Here is a 19580-nt window from a genome sequence, read left to right as displayed (position 1 = left end):
AAAATAAATATGCAGATTACTAGAGACCTTTAACATTTATTTGGAAGCATATTTTCATAACTTACTTCTCAAACCCCAACAAGCTTCCGTAATTTATAAATAAAAGCTATTTTATGAACATATATATCTCATTATCGAAAATTAGGGTTGAAATAATCACTTTGGATGTTGACCAAGAATGAACACACTACAATCAGGAATTCAGAACATTTATTGCAAGAGCTGAATAATTGTAAATAACGTAGAACTGGCAAAGCAGTAACAAGGATAATTGTTTAGATATTTATTCTGTCAAAGTCATCAAACAACCCTCACAAACCGACAAAAATGTACTTCAATAAGCAATGCACCCCTACCCATTATTTTCCATTATACTGTGGAAAAATGTGAACTGCTATTTACAAAGTAATTTTGTTTTTGGTAATAACAAATTAACTATCAGATTAGCAAACTTCTTTTAATTTTTTTGTTTGTTTTATATATATATATATATTTTAAACTGATGGTGAACTGTGGCATTAAGTAACTTCCACTTCTTTCAATAAAGACATTTTGTTGCATGCTATTTATTTGTTTAAATCATCTGTCATGCCTTAACAAAAAACCTCCTAAGTATGTTCGAATTTGGATTTGTTTGCACGTGCAACTGAGATCTTATTATTAACATTAGCTGTCACTTTTTTGGTTTGACCTAAGTGACAAAATGCTGGTACCTGCCAGGCATTGACCAACTATGATAAACAAACAGTTAAACAGCAATAATTAGAGATTTATCCCTTTTTTCCCCCAACTACCCTACCTGGAGAATGTTCTGTTACATCATGAAGGCACAACACATTAAATATTTTGTGGCTATGGTCTAATAACACTTGCATTACAACAACAGTATTGCATATGAGGATCAACACAAACTCTGCCATTTCAACAAAGTTGTAGAGACACACATTTGCCCAATTGAAACTAGTTTTGAGTAGTTATATTTCTTCAATATAAGCTAATTTTGATACATTAGTTTAGTTTTGCATGGATGAAAAGTACAGGATATTATATTAGTTTAGATAACATTTTCCCATTATTCTCTCACTTAATTGTACTAATTAAGTGGGTTTTGCTTTTCCCTACTTTGAAATTAATAATGTGAAAAACAAGTGGTTCTGAAATTTCAATCATTTGTAGCAGTCTTCTTTCCTTGTGTATAGAGTTTTCACTCCTTTTTTTTTCTTATTTTCTTTTTTCTTTCTTTTTTCTGTTTCTTTAACAGAATTCTGGTTTCACAGCTCTCAAGAAAGAAGCAAAATTTCAGAACCCATTTGAAACAAAGTGTTTAAGATTCTTTGAACAATGTGTATCACGACAGACTAATAATGCAGAAACATTTCACTGAAAGAAACAACAAAAATAACAACAAAAAGATATATAGAAATAAAGGAAAGAAGCAACCATAAATACAGAATTATGCTACAACATTTTAGGTGAATGCTATAAGTACACAAAAGTTGTTAATAATAACTTGCTTCTATTTACAGATACTTTAACACTGATTGACTTACAAGTGTCCACTAACGTTGTTAACAGCACAATAGGTTTAATGCTTATCTTTTTTTTTAAATTTTGTTTGAAATATAATGTCAAGTATAGCGGTCCCAGCATAAAAGAATGACAAAAAGAGCACAATTTTCTAACCGAATATATTTGTCAGTCACTCTAATCCATGGAACTTTCTGACTCTCCAAATGCCTATTCTATTGTTCATAGCAGCAGTCCAGGGTCAAAAGAAAATGCAATAATAAAAAATAAATTGCACAATAAAGAAATCTCTGGAGAGTTATTCAATTCTAGTAAACAAGATCACATGGCTAGTAGAAATAACTTCTCTCTTATGTTTCAAACAGTATATCCTCCATAGTACTAACACAAAGTTATGGATATCCCTGCTATAAGGGGCATAATTGTAGAGATCTACTGAATACATAAAGCTCTGACACACACAGTATTAGCATGTCTATTAAGATTGAAGTAATTAGGTCCCAAATAGCCTTATCTTAGAGTTGGTGCTCCTTAGGACTCTCCATAGCACCTCCTGCTTGCTTATAGGACTTGAGATTTGCCAGAGGAATGTCTGTCATGTGATTGCCATTACTGAAATGGCCTTCATTGGATCCATACTGCTTGCGGTCATTGAACTGGTTCCTGTTGCTCTCTTCTTTCCAGGCCCTGGTCAGGGTATGCCCATTCACCAGCTTATCTTTCTTGACCCATTCTTTCTGGGGTGCAAATGTTGAGAGAGGAGATTTTGGGTGTTGGTATGGACCCAAGCCAGGAGGCATCCAGCAATTATCCGAATGACCCAACACCAAGCACTCTTGAGTGCACATCTCTGTAGCTTCAGCTAATCCTCGAGGACCCAGCGGTCCATCTGTAGAAGACATCAGACAGAGAAGAGAAGAAAGAAAAACTTAGAAAAATCTGTTTAAAAAGACGTTCATTGTTGATCTCATAATACAATCAAATGATTTGATTCCACGATATGATCCTGAATTCTATGACATTAACACAAAAAGCAACCACATTTCTGGCTGTTGGTACAGTATTTATCTTTTTTTTAAATCTCTTAAGCCATAGTATATACAAACATACTTTTTTAAAATATTAGATAGAGATAGACACAGATGGAAATTCAGAGAAATGAACACCATTAGAGAGACATAATTTAGTTTGATCAGTCATTCCATGGCATAGGAATCATTACTGATTTATATTTTAAGGAAAAACAAAACACTAAAATTTATTAAATCATACAGATAAAATTGTAATAGATAAAAGCTACAACTACATGAAATTAAAAAAATAAACATATGATTTAAAATAAAAATAACCAAACTATTATGAAGGAAATGACCATTAAAACTAGGTACTCTAAGTTTTTAATATATTGTTTTGGTCTGTGGAGTCACTTATAATCCATTTCTTTAGAAAATCATGTTTTTAAAACTTATGTAGATTTTAAAAATATCTTTACATACAAACTGTACAAAGGAGTTTTGTACAAATTTGTACAAAGGCATGCCATTCAACAAAGTAGTATATGAATACAATGAACCTTGATTAATGTCACTCCTTTAGTCATTCTCTCTTATCCCTTCTAATCCTGATTCTTTTTCAATTCCATAATTTTGTAGAATATGTGCTGCATTTTATGCCCCTTCTTTGCATTCATTTGAAAGAAAATTTTAACTTAAGTACCATATATATGTAACACTTGATCAACAGTAAACATTCTAAAACCCAAGTAAGAGAAGCAATTGTTATGTATTTTCAGACAATGTTTGCTTCAAGTTTCTATCTTTTTAACATTTAAAGGTGAATCTATTGTTGCTTTGTATGTTCCTCCCCCACAGTATAACCCCTGCTTTCACTGTATTTGATGTCGGTATAATTTGTGGAGGGGAAGGGGAAAAACAAGTCGTTTAAATAAGGATACAGGTGGACCTGTTGCAACAATGAGAAGTACAAGTCATTATGTCGAAAACGAACTTTACAACTTTGGTGGGGGCGGGGAGGATTGGGTGGGGGGACGGGGGGGGGGGGGGGGAGGGAGGGGGGAAGATGGGAAGGGATGGGAAGGGGAAACAAAGGAGGAGGCTACAATGCTTGATAAGAAATATACTCATTATCTTGCCCATGTAATTGTAACCACTCTGTACAGTATTTTCATAATAAAAAATAAATAAAAATTTAAAAAAACGGTGAATCTAATCTTATCGTTGTTATACACACTTCTAGTCCCAGCTACAAAGGAGGCTAAACTGAGAGGATCATTGTAGCCCAAAGGTGTAAGACAAAACAACAACTCAAATGTATTCATATAAACACCTATGCTAAATTCGTAAATCAATCTCATGGTAACTGACAGAAATGAGAAGTCATCATAGAATGTGTCATTTGTTTTTGTCACCAACAGAATATCCATTTGAACCAGGATTGCCAAACAGTACACATCTGTCTATGGACATTAGAAATCAGCCTTTTATTAATTAATTACTCATGAGCAAATGATAAAGGAATCAATGGATATGTTTGTTATTGTTTTTCCTCTTGATTAAATACTCACCTGGCAAGTGATAGGTCAGAAATTAGGAACTGATTTTAGAAGTGAGTTTAAATGTATAGGCAAGAATGCTGAAGCATACAGCATTTTCAGAAGCAACAAGTCTTCAGAACAAAGTACATACCAAACAAACACACATATTTGCCTAGACAAAAAATAACTGGGAAACCATTGGAATATAAGATTTTTCTAAAACTTGGGGAGGGAAAGGGGGGAAGGAGAAGGATTGGGATTGGGGGATTGGAGGGGTGTGAAGGGTAAACAAAGGAGGAGGCTGCAATGCTTGGTAAGAAATGTACGCATTATCCTGCCCACGTAATTGTAACTCCTCTGTACAGTATGTTCACAAATAAAATAAAATTAAATTTAAAAAAAAAGATTTTTCTAAAACTTAATACAAATAGTAAATTAAAATCGTTGTGTTTGTATACAGTTTCTATTTGCTGCTATTTACCTTACTAATATCCTTTTATTTCTTGAATATTATCAAATACTTTCTGAGATAGGAAACAGTGGATGGAAAAGACAGATAGCTAACAATAGGCAATATCAGTAGAGTCCATATGTGAAAAACATGTGATTCAGAGGCACTGTTCCATACAAACTCAAATTTTAGCTCATTTATCTTTTTAGATCTGAAATTCTGCTCTTGAGAATAATTTTAAAGTTCTATCCCATCTGACCTATATTCCCAGCCCTTCAAAAGCAAACAGTTTTATTTTGTTTAAACACACATTCATTCATTTAAACTCTCTCTTGCAAACCTGCAATGATTACTTATTTCCTTGGATATTTAATTTACATTTCTCTATGAGCCCTTTTTGCCTTATATAAATCTTGCCACACTTTAAAAGTTCAAACTAATTTCTTACTTTTAGGTTTGTTCTGGTGTACTTAGTGATTGCATCCACAAAGCTAGCATATTTTCCTAAAACCAATTTAAGACCCTTGCAGTAGAGTCATAGAATTTGAAAGTACCTTTTATATGGCCCATTTTCATTTAATTACTGACTTAGTCAAAGGTAAGATTATTTTCAAACTACCACAAGATTCTACTACCAGATTCTATAACTATACTGGTTCATGGGCCTTGGGCAGCTTGAAGATTTCCACAGATCTCATTTTGCTGAAGAATAATAAATTTCCTAGCCAAACCTGCAATCCTTAAATTATGTATGTGTGTATGTGTGTCTTTACGCTGAGTTTCTGTACATTCACAGAGTATTTTGTTTTTTTTTTTTTATTTTATTTCTACTTTGTTTTGTTTTCCGAGATTGAAAAATCATTATGGTAAAGAAATGGCTTGTTGTTCTGCTTGTCTCATAATGCCTAAGCAATAGTGATGATCTACGAACAATGCTAATTGTTCATTAAAATTTTATGATGTTGAAAATGTTCTGAGAATTATTAAAGATATCCTCCGCTAAAAGGCAGACCTTAAGTCATTATAACAGAGGATACTGATTTCAAAAAGCTCACACCAAATGTTCCCCAACAGCAAATTCCTTTGCTTAGTGATTCTTTATGACAGGTAATAAATAACTTATATAACTCCCGGTCAAAAGTATTCACTACTTTTAGAAATCAGTGTAGATAAAAAGAGTTAAACTGTCACCAATTGGATGCATAACATATATTGAAGGCCAAAAACCAACCCTTAATCTTTACTTTTCTGCCATCCATAAAGTTTGTTCTTCTCTTTTTAATATCTCAAAAAGGCAAAAGTGTTATCAGCTACTTCAGAAATGCCAATGGCATCAAGCAAATATAGTGGGGGAGGAAAGGGACGGTAGAGGAAAATAAAGGAGGGTGTAACAATGCTCAAGAGTAAATGGTCTCATTACCTTGCTCATGTAACTGTAACCCCTCTGTACAGTATCTTTACAATAAAAATATATTAAAAAGTATATATAAAGTTGTTTTTAAGCTAAGTATAGGTAATACACTGTATTTATAAGTATATGTGGAATTTAAGTTTGATGATATACACTTTAACAATGTATTACCTTTTATACTTCTTTTTATATCAATTATATGTAATTAAGCCATAAGAATATTATTGAACAGGTACTCTAACAGTGATAAGCACCGGGAATATCATAATTAACAAAGTAGATATAAGATCATGGAGATATGATCCTTCAAATAATTAATGTCTAAGAGTAACAGACAGGAGGTGTCATTTCTCAGTGTCATTTGTCTCTTTTTATTAATAATTGACAAAACATTTATGGCTAAAAGTTTTGTGTACTATGCTAATGTATTTAACTTGTAACACACTTTTTATATTAAGTAGAATCATTTGCTCATTTAGAAATGTGCTATAATTCATCTTAAAAAAGAATGAATGGAAAGATTCTTACAAAGTCTATGAAGGAATTTACATAAGTTCTGTAATTTTTTTAAGTCAGCCTTCTAATTAGCCAAGTGGGGCAAAGAAATTAATGATTCAACAAAATGGAAACAAAATGGCACTTGGAAGAACAGCAGGCAGAAATTTATTTAATATTCCCAAATAAGAGAAACATTCCAAACAAATCACACAAAAGTTGAACAGGGTAACAGCAAGCTAAACTCATGGGAAGGTATATGTGAATAGCCAGTGGGGTTAGCTGCATAAGACAATTCAAATAATCACTCAGGAACCAGGTTGTTAAACTATCTTACATTTTCTTGTATCTCTGCACCAGCATTCCCTAGGAAGATCAGGACAGATGTTCCTGGCACATGACTATGACAGCTCTAGAAGTAATTGTCTTACAATGGGGAAACAGGCCACCAACATGGTCTCCAACCAGGAGTAAAAAAAAAAAAAAAAATCTTTAAAAAGCAATAATGTAAATAAACAAAAGCTATGCATACCAGTTGCCATTATTCTTTATGCTGTGAAATGCTCTGTTGGAAAAATACTTTATGTTTTGGTCAGTTTTTATTTGAGGACCTGATATTAAGTAGTAATTTTTTTTGTTTACTTTGTGTTTACATATATTTTCCAATAACTCTTGCAATAGAAAGTCAAAATGAAACACAAAAAAGGACAACAAATCTTTCTCTTTCTGTCTCTCTCTTTCCTTTCTTCTCACCATCTCTTTCTGACTGTGTTGTATTAATGTAGCTGTTTTGAGATTTTATGTGATTTCACATGAATATTGATATAGCTTGTGTTCATGTCTGAAGGAGAGGGGAAATGGGAAGAAGGGAAATCTTTATCGATTTTTCCTGTGTAACTATTATTATTTTTGGGAGGGGATTAACCTTTGTTTTTTAATAAATTGACAAAGACTAATATTTGATTTGAATGACAATATATAACCTCTAGAAGGTACAGGGAATTTTTACTCATTCTGCATTTTTATGCAAAGAATAAGAGATCCATAGGAAAGATCAGAAAGAATGCTCCAAAAGTATCTCTTAAGATGCAGACCAAGATTACAGTAGGATTTGTGGTAAGAACAAAGCTCTTTCTCTTTTCTACATCTTCTTTTTCTTTTTAAATATTATTATTTTAAAATTGTCATAGCCTCTTTATACTACATCACAAAGTATTTGTTTATAATCCTGGCCAGAACTCCAAATTGCTATAGGTACTTTAAAAAAATTATAGTAAAGGTGATGTACAAAGGTGTTGCATTTACACAAGTAAGGTAATTAGTACATTTATTTCCATAACCATTATACTGATTTTTTCTCTTCAAAATAAAGCTCACCCAAATGATTTTAAACACTGAGATATTTATTGACGGTTAAAACTCTAATTAATTGTGCCTTTTCATAATTTTCCATCTGAATTTTGTTATCCTTGTTTCTTTTTACACATATAAAGATGCAATTGCTGCTAGAGCTGTACAGCCATCTGTCTCTGCATTTAAATTTTAAAAGCAAAAACAAAAGCATAAAGAAAACTTTCTGAAAATTGTCTCAATTAATATTTATATCAATTTTCATAGTATTTCTCATTGCATTTTTCCCTTAAAACCAAATGAAATATTTTCTAAAGATTAAGCATTGATTGATATTAGAAGTCATGGAATGTATGGATCAAAGAATGGGGACCTGTCTAAGAAGCTACGTGCAATACTGACTTTTAAGGTTGCTGGCTAAAAATATGAACCAGTGTAAATCAATGTAATACAGCCATATTTGAATGGAAGCATACTTGAATGGCACTTGATCCCATTTTATAATACCCAAAAGTAGAAATGTTGCTTAATCAAATAATGTACTACTGTAATTAACAAATAGATCTGGATTATTGATCAACCCTTTACAATCTTTTACCTCCCTTAAAACAATTTTAATTCCAAAGTTAGGAAACAGTATAACAAAAATCATGCAACCTTTTATATCCTCTATTTGATTTCAGCCTTTTCTGTGAATGAATTTTCCTTAGAACGTTTTATTGTCAGGTAAAATACATCTAAACTGAATACCAAAATTGAATTGCAAAGCAGATAAGTCATTTTCATATAGTTTTGGAACAAATTCATTGCACTTCAATGAATATTTCATTATGTTCAATTTTTCTGATAGTACAATTTCTTTTTGATACAGTACACATCAGACTGTCATGTTTTGATGTCTTTTCTTATAGCAAGAGCACTTATAACTTCCTTTATTTAAAAAAAATAAAACATTGGTTCCTAAGTTCAACTTTTGCTCTCTTTCCTCTAAAAGGTGGTTTGATGTGGACCCATGATATACTAAGTATCAATCTGCAAGATGCATCCATTGATTTGGATACCCTAAACCTATTTGCTTAAAAGTTAGGCACAATGATGTTTTAAATAAGTTATATTTTATATCGATTTTTGCAACTTTTATTTCAAAAATTACTTAATTTTATACTTGCTACTATTTCATTCAGTGCAATTGTAAGAAATAAATATTCTCTTCTATTCATTTTAAGTAAATTTAGTCTCACTAGAAATCTAACACAACAAAATTTGATATTTTTTGGCTACCCCATTCTCACCTTCAGGTTCTTTCTTTCTTTTCTTTCCTTTGAAACTATTCCTAATAATAATTTTGTAATTTTATTTTTTTCTATGTGTGGATTGCCTCAAATGAATAGTTGAAGGTAAAAGCTTATATAATTCTTTAGGGATGGGAATAAAATCAGAGGCAACCATACTTCATACAAGGCCTTATATTCACTATTTCATCCACATATTCTGTATTTATTGTGTTGCAATGGAGATCACATCAGTTAATTTTCTCACAGTTTAACTATGGCAATAAATTCTTCTCTCTTGGTCGAGAAACAGGAATTTTTGATCATTTCTCTCATTCTCTTTGGAGACTTCAAGTGTACCTCAAAATATTTAGCAACACCCTGAAACTTAAAGTCAGATTCTCATGGAAATGCATAATAATATGTAAATATTCTTCTCTAATGCAGAGGAACAGAGTTTGTGAATTTCATTATCATTTTAATATAATAAATAAAAAATAAATGACAAATTTAGCATATCACTGGTCTTCAATATCAAAGAATTCAAACAATTATAGATAATACTATAAAAAATGTTCTAGGTACCAGTGTCTCATGACTATGATTACAGACAAAGAAGAGAATGAGGTATACATGATCTTGTTTGGAAGCCAGCCTGAACCAAAGAACTTGTATGACTTAATCTCCAAATATAATATCATGAAGCAGGGATGGAGGTGTGGATCAAAGGAAGAGCACCAGCCAAGCAAGCAAGAAAAGCAGTGTCAGTTCAAATCCTGGTATCACTAAAAGAAAAACAAAACAAAACAAACAAACACAACTCTGAAAAATCTGTCATATCTGTCCAGTTGTGACAATAGCCTGTAATCTCACCCCTTGAGAAACATTGACAGTAGGATACTGCGTTCAAGTGCATTCTAAGAAAAGTTAATAAAATTTTATTTCAAGACAAAAAAAGAGGAGGTGGCAAAATGTCTTGGGGCACAGATCAATTGGTTGATTATTTGTATAGCAAAAGCAAATTGCAGGTTCAATCCAAAACACTGTTAAAAACAAAACAAAATAAAACAACCAAACAAAAAAATGAACAAATAAATATAAAAAAATTGTAGGTTCAGTCCAAAACACTGTTAAAAACAAAACAAAATAGAACAACTAAACAAAAAAAATGAACAAATAAATATAAAAACTCATCCTTACTGAACAGCTGAATATACACAGAGATTTGCTTTTATTGTCATCATTCCATATCAGTGCAAGTCTGGATCAACAATGTCTGCACAAAGGCTCATATGGCATAATGTGGTATTATGGGTAGCTGGTAAAACTTTTAGGATGGTTCCTGGAGATAAGTATGTAGGTCATTGGTGAGAGGGGTGAAGTGCCTTGGAAGGGGACAAGGGGACTTTAGTCACTTTCTCTCTCTTTTCGTCCTGAATGCCATGAGATAAGAAACTTTTCTATCATATTCTGCCAATATGGTGCAGTTTGCTGCCTCAGACCCAAAGGTACATGACTAAGTAATCATGAGCTGTGAAGTTTTGATCGCAATAATCCTCTCCCTTTCCAGTGTTTTTTCTTAGGTAATTATCACAGTGACTGAAAGCTGACTGACACAAGAAGTAAACTATGGCTTACTTATGATACTCGGGAGGATGAAAATAGCTTATATGTAAACAACGTATATTTTTATAACAGGTACTTGATTTTCCATATAATTTAATATTAAGATATCTTGAAATAATTCTTTTGCAGACAAAGGGACATTTGAGAGAAATAGCTCTTATTTATTTCTTCACTTAGTAATTTTTGAGTCAATTTTTCCTCAGTTCAAAAGATTGATACACAGAATATCTAAAATGAAAAATAATTCTAACTCTACTTATTTTGAGGTCTTAGGTCTTGAACTCAGGGCTTGGACACTGTCCTTTAGCCTTTTGTGCTCAAAGTCAGCACTCAACCACTTGAGACACAGTACCACTTCCAGCTTTTTCTGAATAGTTTATTGGAAATAAGAGTCTCATGGAATTTCTTGCCCAAGATGGCTTTGAACTGTGAACCTCAGATCTCAGAAGCCTGAGTAGTCGGAATTACAATTATGAGCCACCAGTACCTGGCTAAACAATCCTTAATTCTTAAATAATGTAGTCAAATCAGAAAACAAAACAAAAGAGAAAAACTGATTTCATCCCTGACTAATAATTATTTTAAAGATGAAAAAATAGTGAGAAAGTAATTTTAGATTTCTTAATTTATAGGTTTTTATCTCTAAATTCAGAGGAAAATTTATATCTGTTACATGAGCTCTACAATCCCTGTTTCTGTGGTTTGTTCTCCATATAACCTGATAACCAAGCTCTTCAAAGTTATTCCCTTTTACTAATAACAAGCCCACAACAGGGGAAAACAAAACAAAACAATTATTATAGTTTATTCTGTGACTTAGGATGTAAATAGTTTTGAGGATGAGAAATTATAATTAGAATAAATATATTTCTAAAAGTAATTGCAAATCTAATGGTTTCACTGAGAATTTATCCTGTCTTGCAGACTTAAAAAATACAACCGTGAATATATCTACTGTCACCTACAAAAACCAACACCAGCAGGATTTTACAAAACCTTTGGTTATCAAGTAAACAAGGATTAGATGTTTCACACATTCCTTATACAGATTTTCCCTCCTTGGTCACAGATGAAAAGTCAACATTTGCAGATGGAAACAGTCCAAATACAATAACACATGGCCACACAAAGCTGCAGATTCTCTGCCAGAGAGGATATTGATATTTGAACAGAGTTTATAGCTCCCCAAGAATGGAGAGCACTTCCTTATCCATCTTCTGCATAATATTAGTAAAACTTTCTCATCTGTTGAAGTAAAATGCAGAAAAAATAGCCCCTGATAATTTTATGTAATCACCATTTATTCCACATTAATATTATATTTTATGATCATTTGAGTGACCACAACTAACGAGAATGATCATTTAGATCAAGACTAGTTACTTAAAGTAAATTTCAAATTTCGATCGAACTGCCTGATTTAAATCACCTTACTTACAACTCTGTGGATCATATTTCATTTATTTTATAGGCTGATATGTCTTTTAATTATGTTTTATATCATCTATTTAAGTTTTTAATATAACAGGATTTCTTGAACTACTCTTCATTTATCATGTTTATCTTAGTAAAAACAACGTACATTTAATTGCGCTGACAAAACTTAGAAAGAATAGATTTAAGATGTGAAACAATGAAGGAATTACTTCTTTACAGCTTAATTTTCAACTAAAGTTTAAATTGGAATTGGAGAAACACCTTATATAATATTCTGTTCCCTCAAAAATGTTGGAGTTCCAGGCTAGTAATGCAAAATAATCTGAAACAGTTTCTACCCATTATTCATATTCTAGATATGTTAAATTAGAATTGGGATGGGGGGCACTAAAATTAACTTGTATGTCCAGTGATCTGTGATGAATTTTACCTGGGCAGTTATGATTGAAGTAGTGTTTCTTTTCTAGTCCTTGATCTCTAGGTCTTATTTCTCATAGTTTTCATTGGAAACAAGTCCCAGGTCATGATATTAATATATGAGTCTAATTAGTTAAACACTGCATAAAATTATGAAGGCTATGACCATGTAATGATTTATACTGACTGTCTAAAAATATTTGAAGCATTAGTTTTAAATAGCATAAAACCCCCAATACAGGTGATGTGATCAGTAGGTATGTACATGTTTACATTTGGATTCTTTTATCATGTTGAGTTAAAATTTCATGTCTCAGTACTTCTGAAATGTTAAAGTGCATAAGAGTCAGGTAGGGAAATGGTTAAAGTGCACCTATGAGTCAGAATATGTGGAGTCAATTCTCTGTTTCAACATTTTACCTAAATTCCTCAAGTAGTCTGCTTTTCAGCTTAACCAAAAACAAGCTTTCAGATGCAAAGATGGAGAGGATTCAAAAATCTATCTTTGATCCCTTCTCAATATTCTAGACAACTAGATTTGTCATGTGTCAGAAGTAGCTGGAGGACCTTTGAATATGAATATTTCTCGGTCCCATTCTGAAATTGTGATTCAGGAGATATGAGGTGGTGATACAAAAATCAGTTGGTGAGAATGCTTAGTTTTGTACTTTTACTTAGCTTAGCTTAGCTTTCATGATGGGATAAGATTATAGGTCACATTTCTGTTGATAATTTCACATTATGAAAATGCCTTAATCTTTCCAAAGTTCCATCCCAGTAAATCTGGTCCCTGTTTATCAGCAACTGTCTCAGCCTCTACTTTTCAGCCAATGATTTCAGTCTTACAACCTCCAAGAAGTATATCCCACCAACAAACTGAAAGTATATCCCACCAAACCAAACAAACAGATTATTCCTAAGAACCTCCAGATCAGAGTCCATTCCACCTGAAAACTTTATTTCATTTTTGGGAGATCTCAAGCATGTTTGGTAATTCTCAAGACATTGTATAAAATTGAGACCATAAACTGATGTTGCTCAAAATGCTAAACTTGTATTAATTTACTCCTAAAGAAGAAAGTTTATGTAAAACCTCTTTAATAGTTAAATTACATAGTAAATAACCTAACAAGTCACTTAGTCTAATGACTTCCATAAAAGGAAATAGCTTAAAACACTCTACTCTTGTTTTCTAACAAGTTCATGGCTACCACTTCTACATTCTGTTCCCCAGTCTCACTTCATTAGCTTCCTCTTGGTCTGTTACAAATTAACACACATTTATTGGCTTGAAACAATGCTCTCCATTTACTCTTCTATATCCAGAAGTGTGGAAAGTGATGGTGTTTTAGGGCAGTTTCCTTCTCAAAAACAAGGAGTAGAGTATTCATTCCTCCCCTCTCTTTTTTGTTGTCAAATTCTTGAGATCTATGTTCCTTACAATGTGGTTCTTTCCTCCATTTTCAAAGCACACCCTACTTTCACCATCTCATTACCTTCTTTTACTATTTGTCTTGTTTACTATTTACAATGACAATGGTTATTACAGTAGATCATCCTTGATTACCTAATCATTTCAAAGTGGGATCCAAGGCCACATTATCAAAGTCCTTGTGTCAAGTAAGGTAATATATTGACTATTGGGAACTGAGATTTAAGTCTGATTGGAAGTATTATACAGACTACAACAGTATGTATAGCAGAATGGTTCATTCTTCTGTTTCTAATTATTTCTGGGTGAAAGTTGTATTTCTTTCTAAGGCTTACAGAAGCTCTCAGGGTCTAATCCTGCTCAACTTTCTGAGTTTATACCTGATTTCACAATCTAGACTCCTATGATTTTCCACAGTAATGTTTTTGCTATAACTTACATATATTAAACTTAAATCTTTGTGTTTACTCTTATTTATTCCTAAAGTATTCTTCCTCTTAGTCTTATAATAAGTCACTTCATCACTTCATTCATGTGTCTTTTCAGAAGTCAGTTTTTGAACAGCTTTGGTGGCTGATACTGACAATTTTTTCCTTCTTAGGAGGTTTAGAAAAAGATAATCAATTGTCCTGGGCAGAAAATTCCATAGATCTTTATCTCAAAGAAAGAAGTTATACTTCAGGGCAAAGTCTGTCATCCCAGATATGGTGGGAAGACTAAAATAGGTCTATTATCATCCAGGCAGGTTGTGAGACCCTATCTCAAAAATTACTGGCACAAAAAAAGGGCTGGCGATGTGACTGTGTAGGAAGAGAACATGGTTCTGCATTCAATCCCCAGTGCCAACAAGAATATTAATAATGATCATGAAGGCAATATAGTGATGATATAATAAACTGATCCTTAAAGTAGTAAAACAGATACATTTTATAACTTCCATATAAATTTAGCTGAGATTCTCTGCAATATTTTCCCTTCTGAATATTACCAGCCATTTACTGCCATGTTTTTGATGACAACTTACACATTCTCAGTAGGTAACTGTTTTGTTGGTTGTTTGCTCATGACTCTCAAATATTCAGTAATGAGGTATTTTCCATAAAAAGATTACAATCCCATACTATAAGACAAAAAGTAATATTCATTTTTATTTTTGAGATCAAGATCTTATTTTCAACTCATTATGCTTTCAGATTTTGTTAAGACTCTTTCTTTAAAAATATCTCTCCAGGTGATGAAATTTACATTCAAAATTTTAGGCAAACCTGTGTTACATTAAAATATTATATCTTAGTAAACCATGAAAAGAAAATAGGACAGGGAAGTGTCTACTAAGTTCCATATATAGAACTTGATTAACAAATGTTGATAGTACCCTCTGAGGGAGTTTATTTACTTACTTTTGGTTATTCTAATAATGTTTCCAGAGAAGTTATAAATATATTTGTTTTCTAACTTTGTTTCTTCCTCATAATTTATTATTATTTTTAATATATTTTAAGATTACTCATTTCTTGGGTATACTTTGTGGTTGACTACTTTGAAAAACCTACTAATTGCATAATGTATACATATTCTATAATATATATATATAATATATATATATATTCTTTTTTTTTTTTTTTGTCGGTTGTGGGGCTTGAACTCTGGGCCTGGGCACTGTCCCTCAGCTCTTCAGCTCAATGCGAGCACTCTACCACTTGAGCTACAGCGCCACTTCCGGTTTTCTGGTGGTTTACTGGAGATAGGAGTCTCACGGTCTTTCTTGCCCGGGCTGGCTTTGAACCGCGATCCTCAGATCTCAGCCTCCTGAGTAGCTAGGATTACAGGCGTGAGCCACCAGCGCCCGGCTATATATATATTCTTAAGGAGAATATTTTCCTATGTGTTACTGAAAGCCTTCTAGAGATGGTTCAAAACAAATATACAGACTTTTTTTTTTTTATTAGCAGATTTATCCGATTTTTGAAATAGGGTAAACTTCAAACACCCTTCAAATCACCAGTCGCTGCCCATGGACTGGAATAGCTCACTGAAACTTCAGTATCCTGAAACTGAAAGGACAGAAATTCAAATGAGAGTGGGGGAATAAAACACTCTTTCATGGAATGTGTTTTGGAAAATGAGTTGTGAGGGAGGAAAGGACTTGAAAAATGGGAAAAAAATGACACCAGCTTGGGCCTGAGAAATAAAGAAATGTGCCTAGAATGTCTGAGAATCTAATGAATATGATCAGAAGCCCAGATAGTGAGGAAGAACTATAACTTGTAGTATAAAAGACACTTGTTACAACCTCACTTTACTGTCTTAATAATCCCTCCCAAATATCTAATTGTCTATTAATTTTTTGGAGTTCCATATGCAAGTTAACAAACTTGATTTGATCAATACATATAGTAAACATGTATCATAATATCATAATATTACTATGCACCTAATAATGATGAACACATAAATAATAATTAAGAAAAAGAGACAAAATGATGCTGGTGCTGGTGGCTCATGCCTGTAATCCTAGCTACTGAGATCTGAGGATCGCGGTTCAAAGCCAGCCCGGGCAGGAAAGTCCATGAGATTCTTATCTCCAATAAAGCACTAGAAAACCAGAAGTGGCACTGTGGCTCCAGTGCTTGCCTTGAGCTGAAGAGTGCAGGGACAACGCCCAAGCCAAGAGTTCAAGCCCCATGACCGACAAAAAAAAAAAAAAAAGACAAAATGTATGGTCATTTTTGTTTCCCTATATTTTTTGTTTTGTTTTGTTTTCTTTCTTTCTTTTTGTTAATCCAAGGGCTTGAATGCTGTCCCTGAGCTACTCTTTGCCCAAAGCTAGCAATCGGTACCACTTGAACCACACTACTTCTGGCTTTCTCTGTGATTAATCGGAGATAGAGTCTCATGGATATTCCTGCCTGCGCTCGCTTGGGAATGCAATATTCAAATTTCAGCCTCCTGAGTAGCCAAGAGCACCCAGATCTTTGAAGGTACCTGAGAGCAAAAGATCCACAGACTCTTTCCCAGTTCCATCTCTCACTGGCCCTGTGTGTGTGTGTGTGTGTGTGTGTGTGTGTGTGTGTGTGTGTGTGTGTGTGTGTGTGTGTGTGTGTGTGTGTGTGTTCTAAGAATTCCACCCAGGACCTCACACATGCAAAGTATATGTTCAATTAATAAGCGTTAATATGCAGTCAGTGATTTTCCTACTGGAATTGAAATGGTGAAGCCCTAGTTGTTCTAAATATAAGTTCAAACTACTGTGTAGTTATTTACCAAAAACTGAATTTTAGAAATGAGTACTATCTACACATATTCTTAGTATGATAAGTAATAAGTTAGAATAAAAATAATTTACACATTCAGGTCAGCCTTGTAAATTGATCAAATTTATACTAGTAAAAAATGGAATATTTCATTGTTTCTAAATATTTAATTGAAAAAAAATTGTACTGATAGAGTCAACAAAAATCACATTTGTATATAAGAAATTTCAGACAATAACTGTTCTTATATCCATTGAAAATATAATTATTTTACAAATTTACAAGCTATACTGTATGTGTGTTTGACTCCATGGAATAAAGAATTATGATTACAGCAACTGATTGTATTTGTGCATTCTGTGCTCTCCTCTGTGCCTCAGTCTACCATATTAATAAAACCACAAAACAGATATCTTTTCCCAAATTTTATCAATACTGCTTAGGATGTCAGTTACTTTTTCTCTAATAGAAATGAACTGCACAGTAAACCTTCATTTTTTTAATCCAGATGACAGCCAAAGGTTCTGAGATCTGTGAACCTTTGACAAGATTTATAAAGTTAAGTTGTTGACTAGAACAAGTGGTATGGCTTTAGTTCAAAATCAATCAATAAGAGTATTTTTTATCTGGCTAAAATACTCCAAGATGTTCTTTCTGTCAGTATGTTCTTTCTGTCAGTGAACTGTAGTAGCACATATCTTGCCCAATTTATAACTGGTAACTTACTTGCAGCCATATTTCTTGAAGTGTGCTCTTTGTGTGTGCATGTGTGTGTGTGTGCACGTGTGCATATGTGTTCAATTTTAGAGCTACCTTGTTTTGCATTATATTAAATATATTCCCGAAGTCTCATTTTAGTAAAACATGACAGAGTTGATGATAAAATGATGTTAAAGAGTAGAGAATTTAAAACCATCACATGTACCATGTTTCCCCTTGAGCTTTGTTGGTGAAACAAGTTTTTCTTTCAGAGTGTTGCTCACTAAATCTAAGGTGTGATTTCTTTGTAATATACTATTATATCTACTCCAATGTCTTCTGCTCTCAAATAATCCTCTCTTCTCTCTCTCACACTCTCTCTCACACACACAAAGCCTTATAAACAGACCTAACAATGGTTTACAATTTTGTCTGATTAGATTCCTGAAGAAAACTATAAATATATACCAATAAGTACAATGTATGTACTAGTTAAGGCTTGTTTGAATGCAACAAAAATTATAAAGTAAGACTCACAGACTACCTTCTAATTTTCTCCTGTGATAGATTGCCATTATATAATGTTGCTATACAAAATAAATAAGTTTTAATCTGCTTGTTTTCAAGCTCCAGAGATGGCATTTAATTAAATCTTAAATGAACCTGAAGTGACAACAATGAATTATATTTATTTATATAAAATCTCAGGTATTCTAAATGTGATCAAATACAATGAGCACAGATAGAGGTTGGTGGGATAGTGGGCAATTTTAAACTTTTACCAAATCTCTTTTATGTTAGTAGCCATTAGAATTTCTGACCTAGGTTCATTTGAAACTTTACTAGGTGGCTACCTACTTTTGAATCTCTATGGTGTTTAGTCAATACATGAAATTCAAACCTATTTTCATTTGTCAAGTGGACTAAAATTTTCACTGTCGATGAAATGGTTCCGTTTTTATGAAAAGAGAGTATTTGTTGAAAAACAAGCAAGCAAGCAAACAAACAAAACCCTGTTCTCTATAATGTCTCAGGGCAAAAGATGGGCAAGCCACATCTATGTTTCTGAAATGCCTATGAGTTTTAAAATTAATGTCCAATGTTCTCCTTTCTAGGCTGCCCAAGTGTCTACTCTGTGTCTCATTATGGAACAGATGTTTCCTCCATTTATATTCCTTTTTGTTTCTTCATCCACTCAATATCATGAGACTTGCTGAGCATGGCTATAGTCTAATGGACTACATACTCTAGCCTATTAAATGATTGTCTCACCCTCTATATCAAATTTAAACTGTGAGAATGAAAACCTATTCAAATCTCATTAATAAGACCATGTGCTATACACATTGACAGCAGAACAGGTATAATTATTATTCTGAGTTGATGCCCAATTATTGTGATATTAGTTTTGATGTTTTCCTGAAAAAAGTGTAAAACATATTGTATTTTTATTTTAATTTTTTCATTTGTTTTGATGAGAGGCATTTTGAAATTAAAATAGCAAAGTCCCTAACAAAATATGTCATATTAATGGTTATTCTATGAGCCACTTAATTTTCTATGGTGATCTCAAATGCAGATATAAAATAACTATGATTATTTCAAATGAGATGAGGAGTACTGATGCCCACAACTCAGTTTTTCCATTCATAGTCA

At 32.8% G+C, this 19580-nt stretch overlaps 1 protein-coding gene across 7 annotated transcripts in view; it reads right to left on the bottom strand.

Moving 5' to 3' along the window:
* Positions 1-268: 268 nt before the first annotated feature.
* Positions 269-19580, bottom strand: part of Pcdh9 (protocadherin 9) — an 869105-nt gene continuing 849793 nt past the window's right edge. For 6 of the 7 annotated variants that reach the window (XM_070002869.1, XM_070002872.1, XM_070002870.1 and 3 more), the window contains one exon: positions 269-2416. In XM_070002869.1, coding sequence (XP_069858970.1) covers positions 2043-2416 — 374 coding nt within the window. In that variant the 3' untranslated portion in view covers positions 269-2042. The remainder of the gene's footprint in view (positions 2417-19580) is intronic. The other variant, XM_070002875.1, reaches the window with a different exon arrangement.

The sequence above is a fragment of the Dipodomys merriami genome, unplaced genomic scaffold, assembly GCF_024711535.1.
Source record: "Dipodomys merriami isolate MVZ:Mamm:240054 unplaced genomic scaffold, mDipMer1.0.p SCAF_6, whole genome shotgun sequence".
Lineage (NCBI taxonomy): Eukaryota > Metazoa > Chordata > Mammalia > Rodentia > Heteromyidae > Dipodomys > Dipodomys merriami.
Note: the sequence above shows the minus strand (reverse complement) of the source record. Positions and strands in the feature narration are given on the sequence as shown.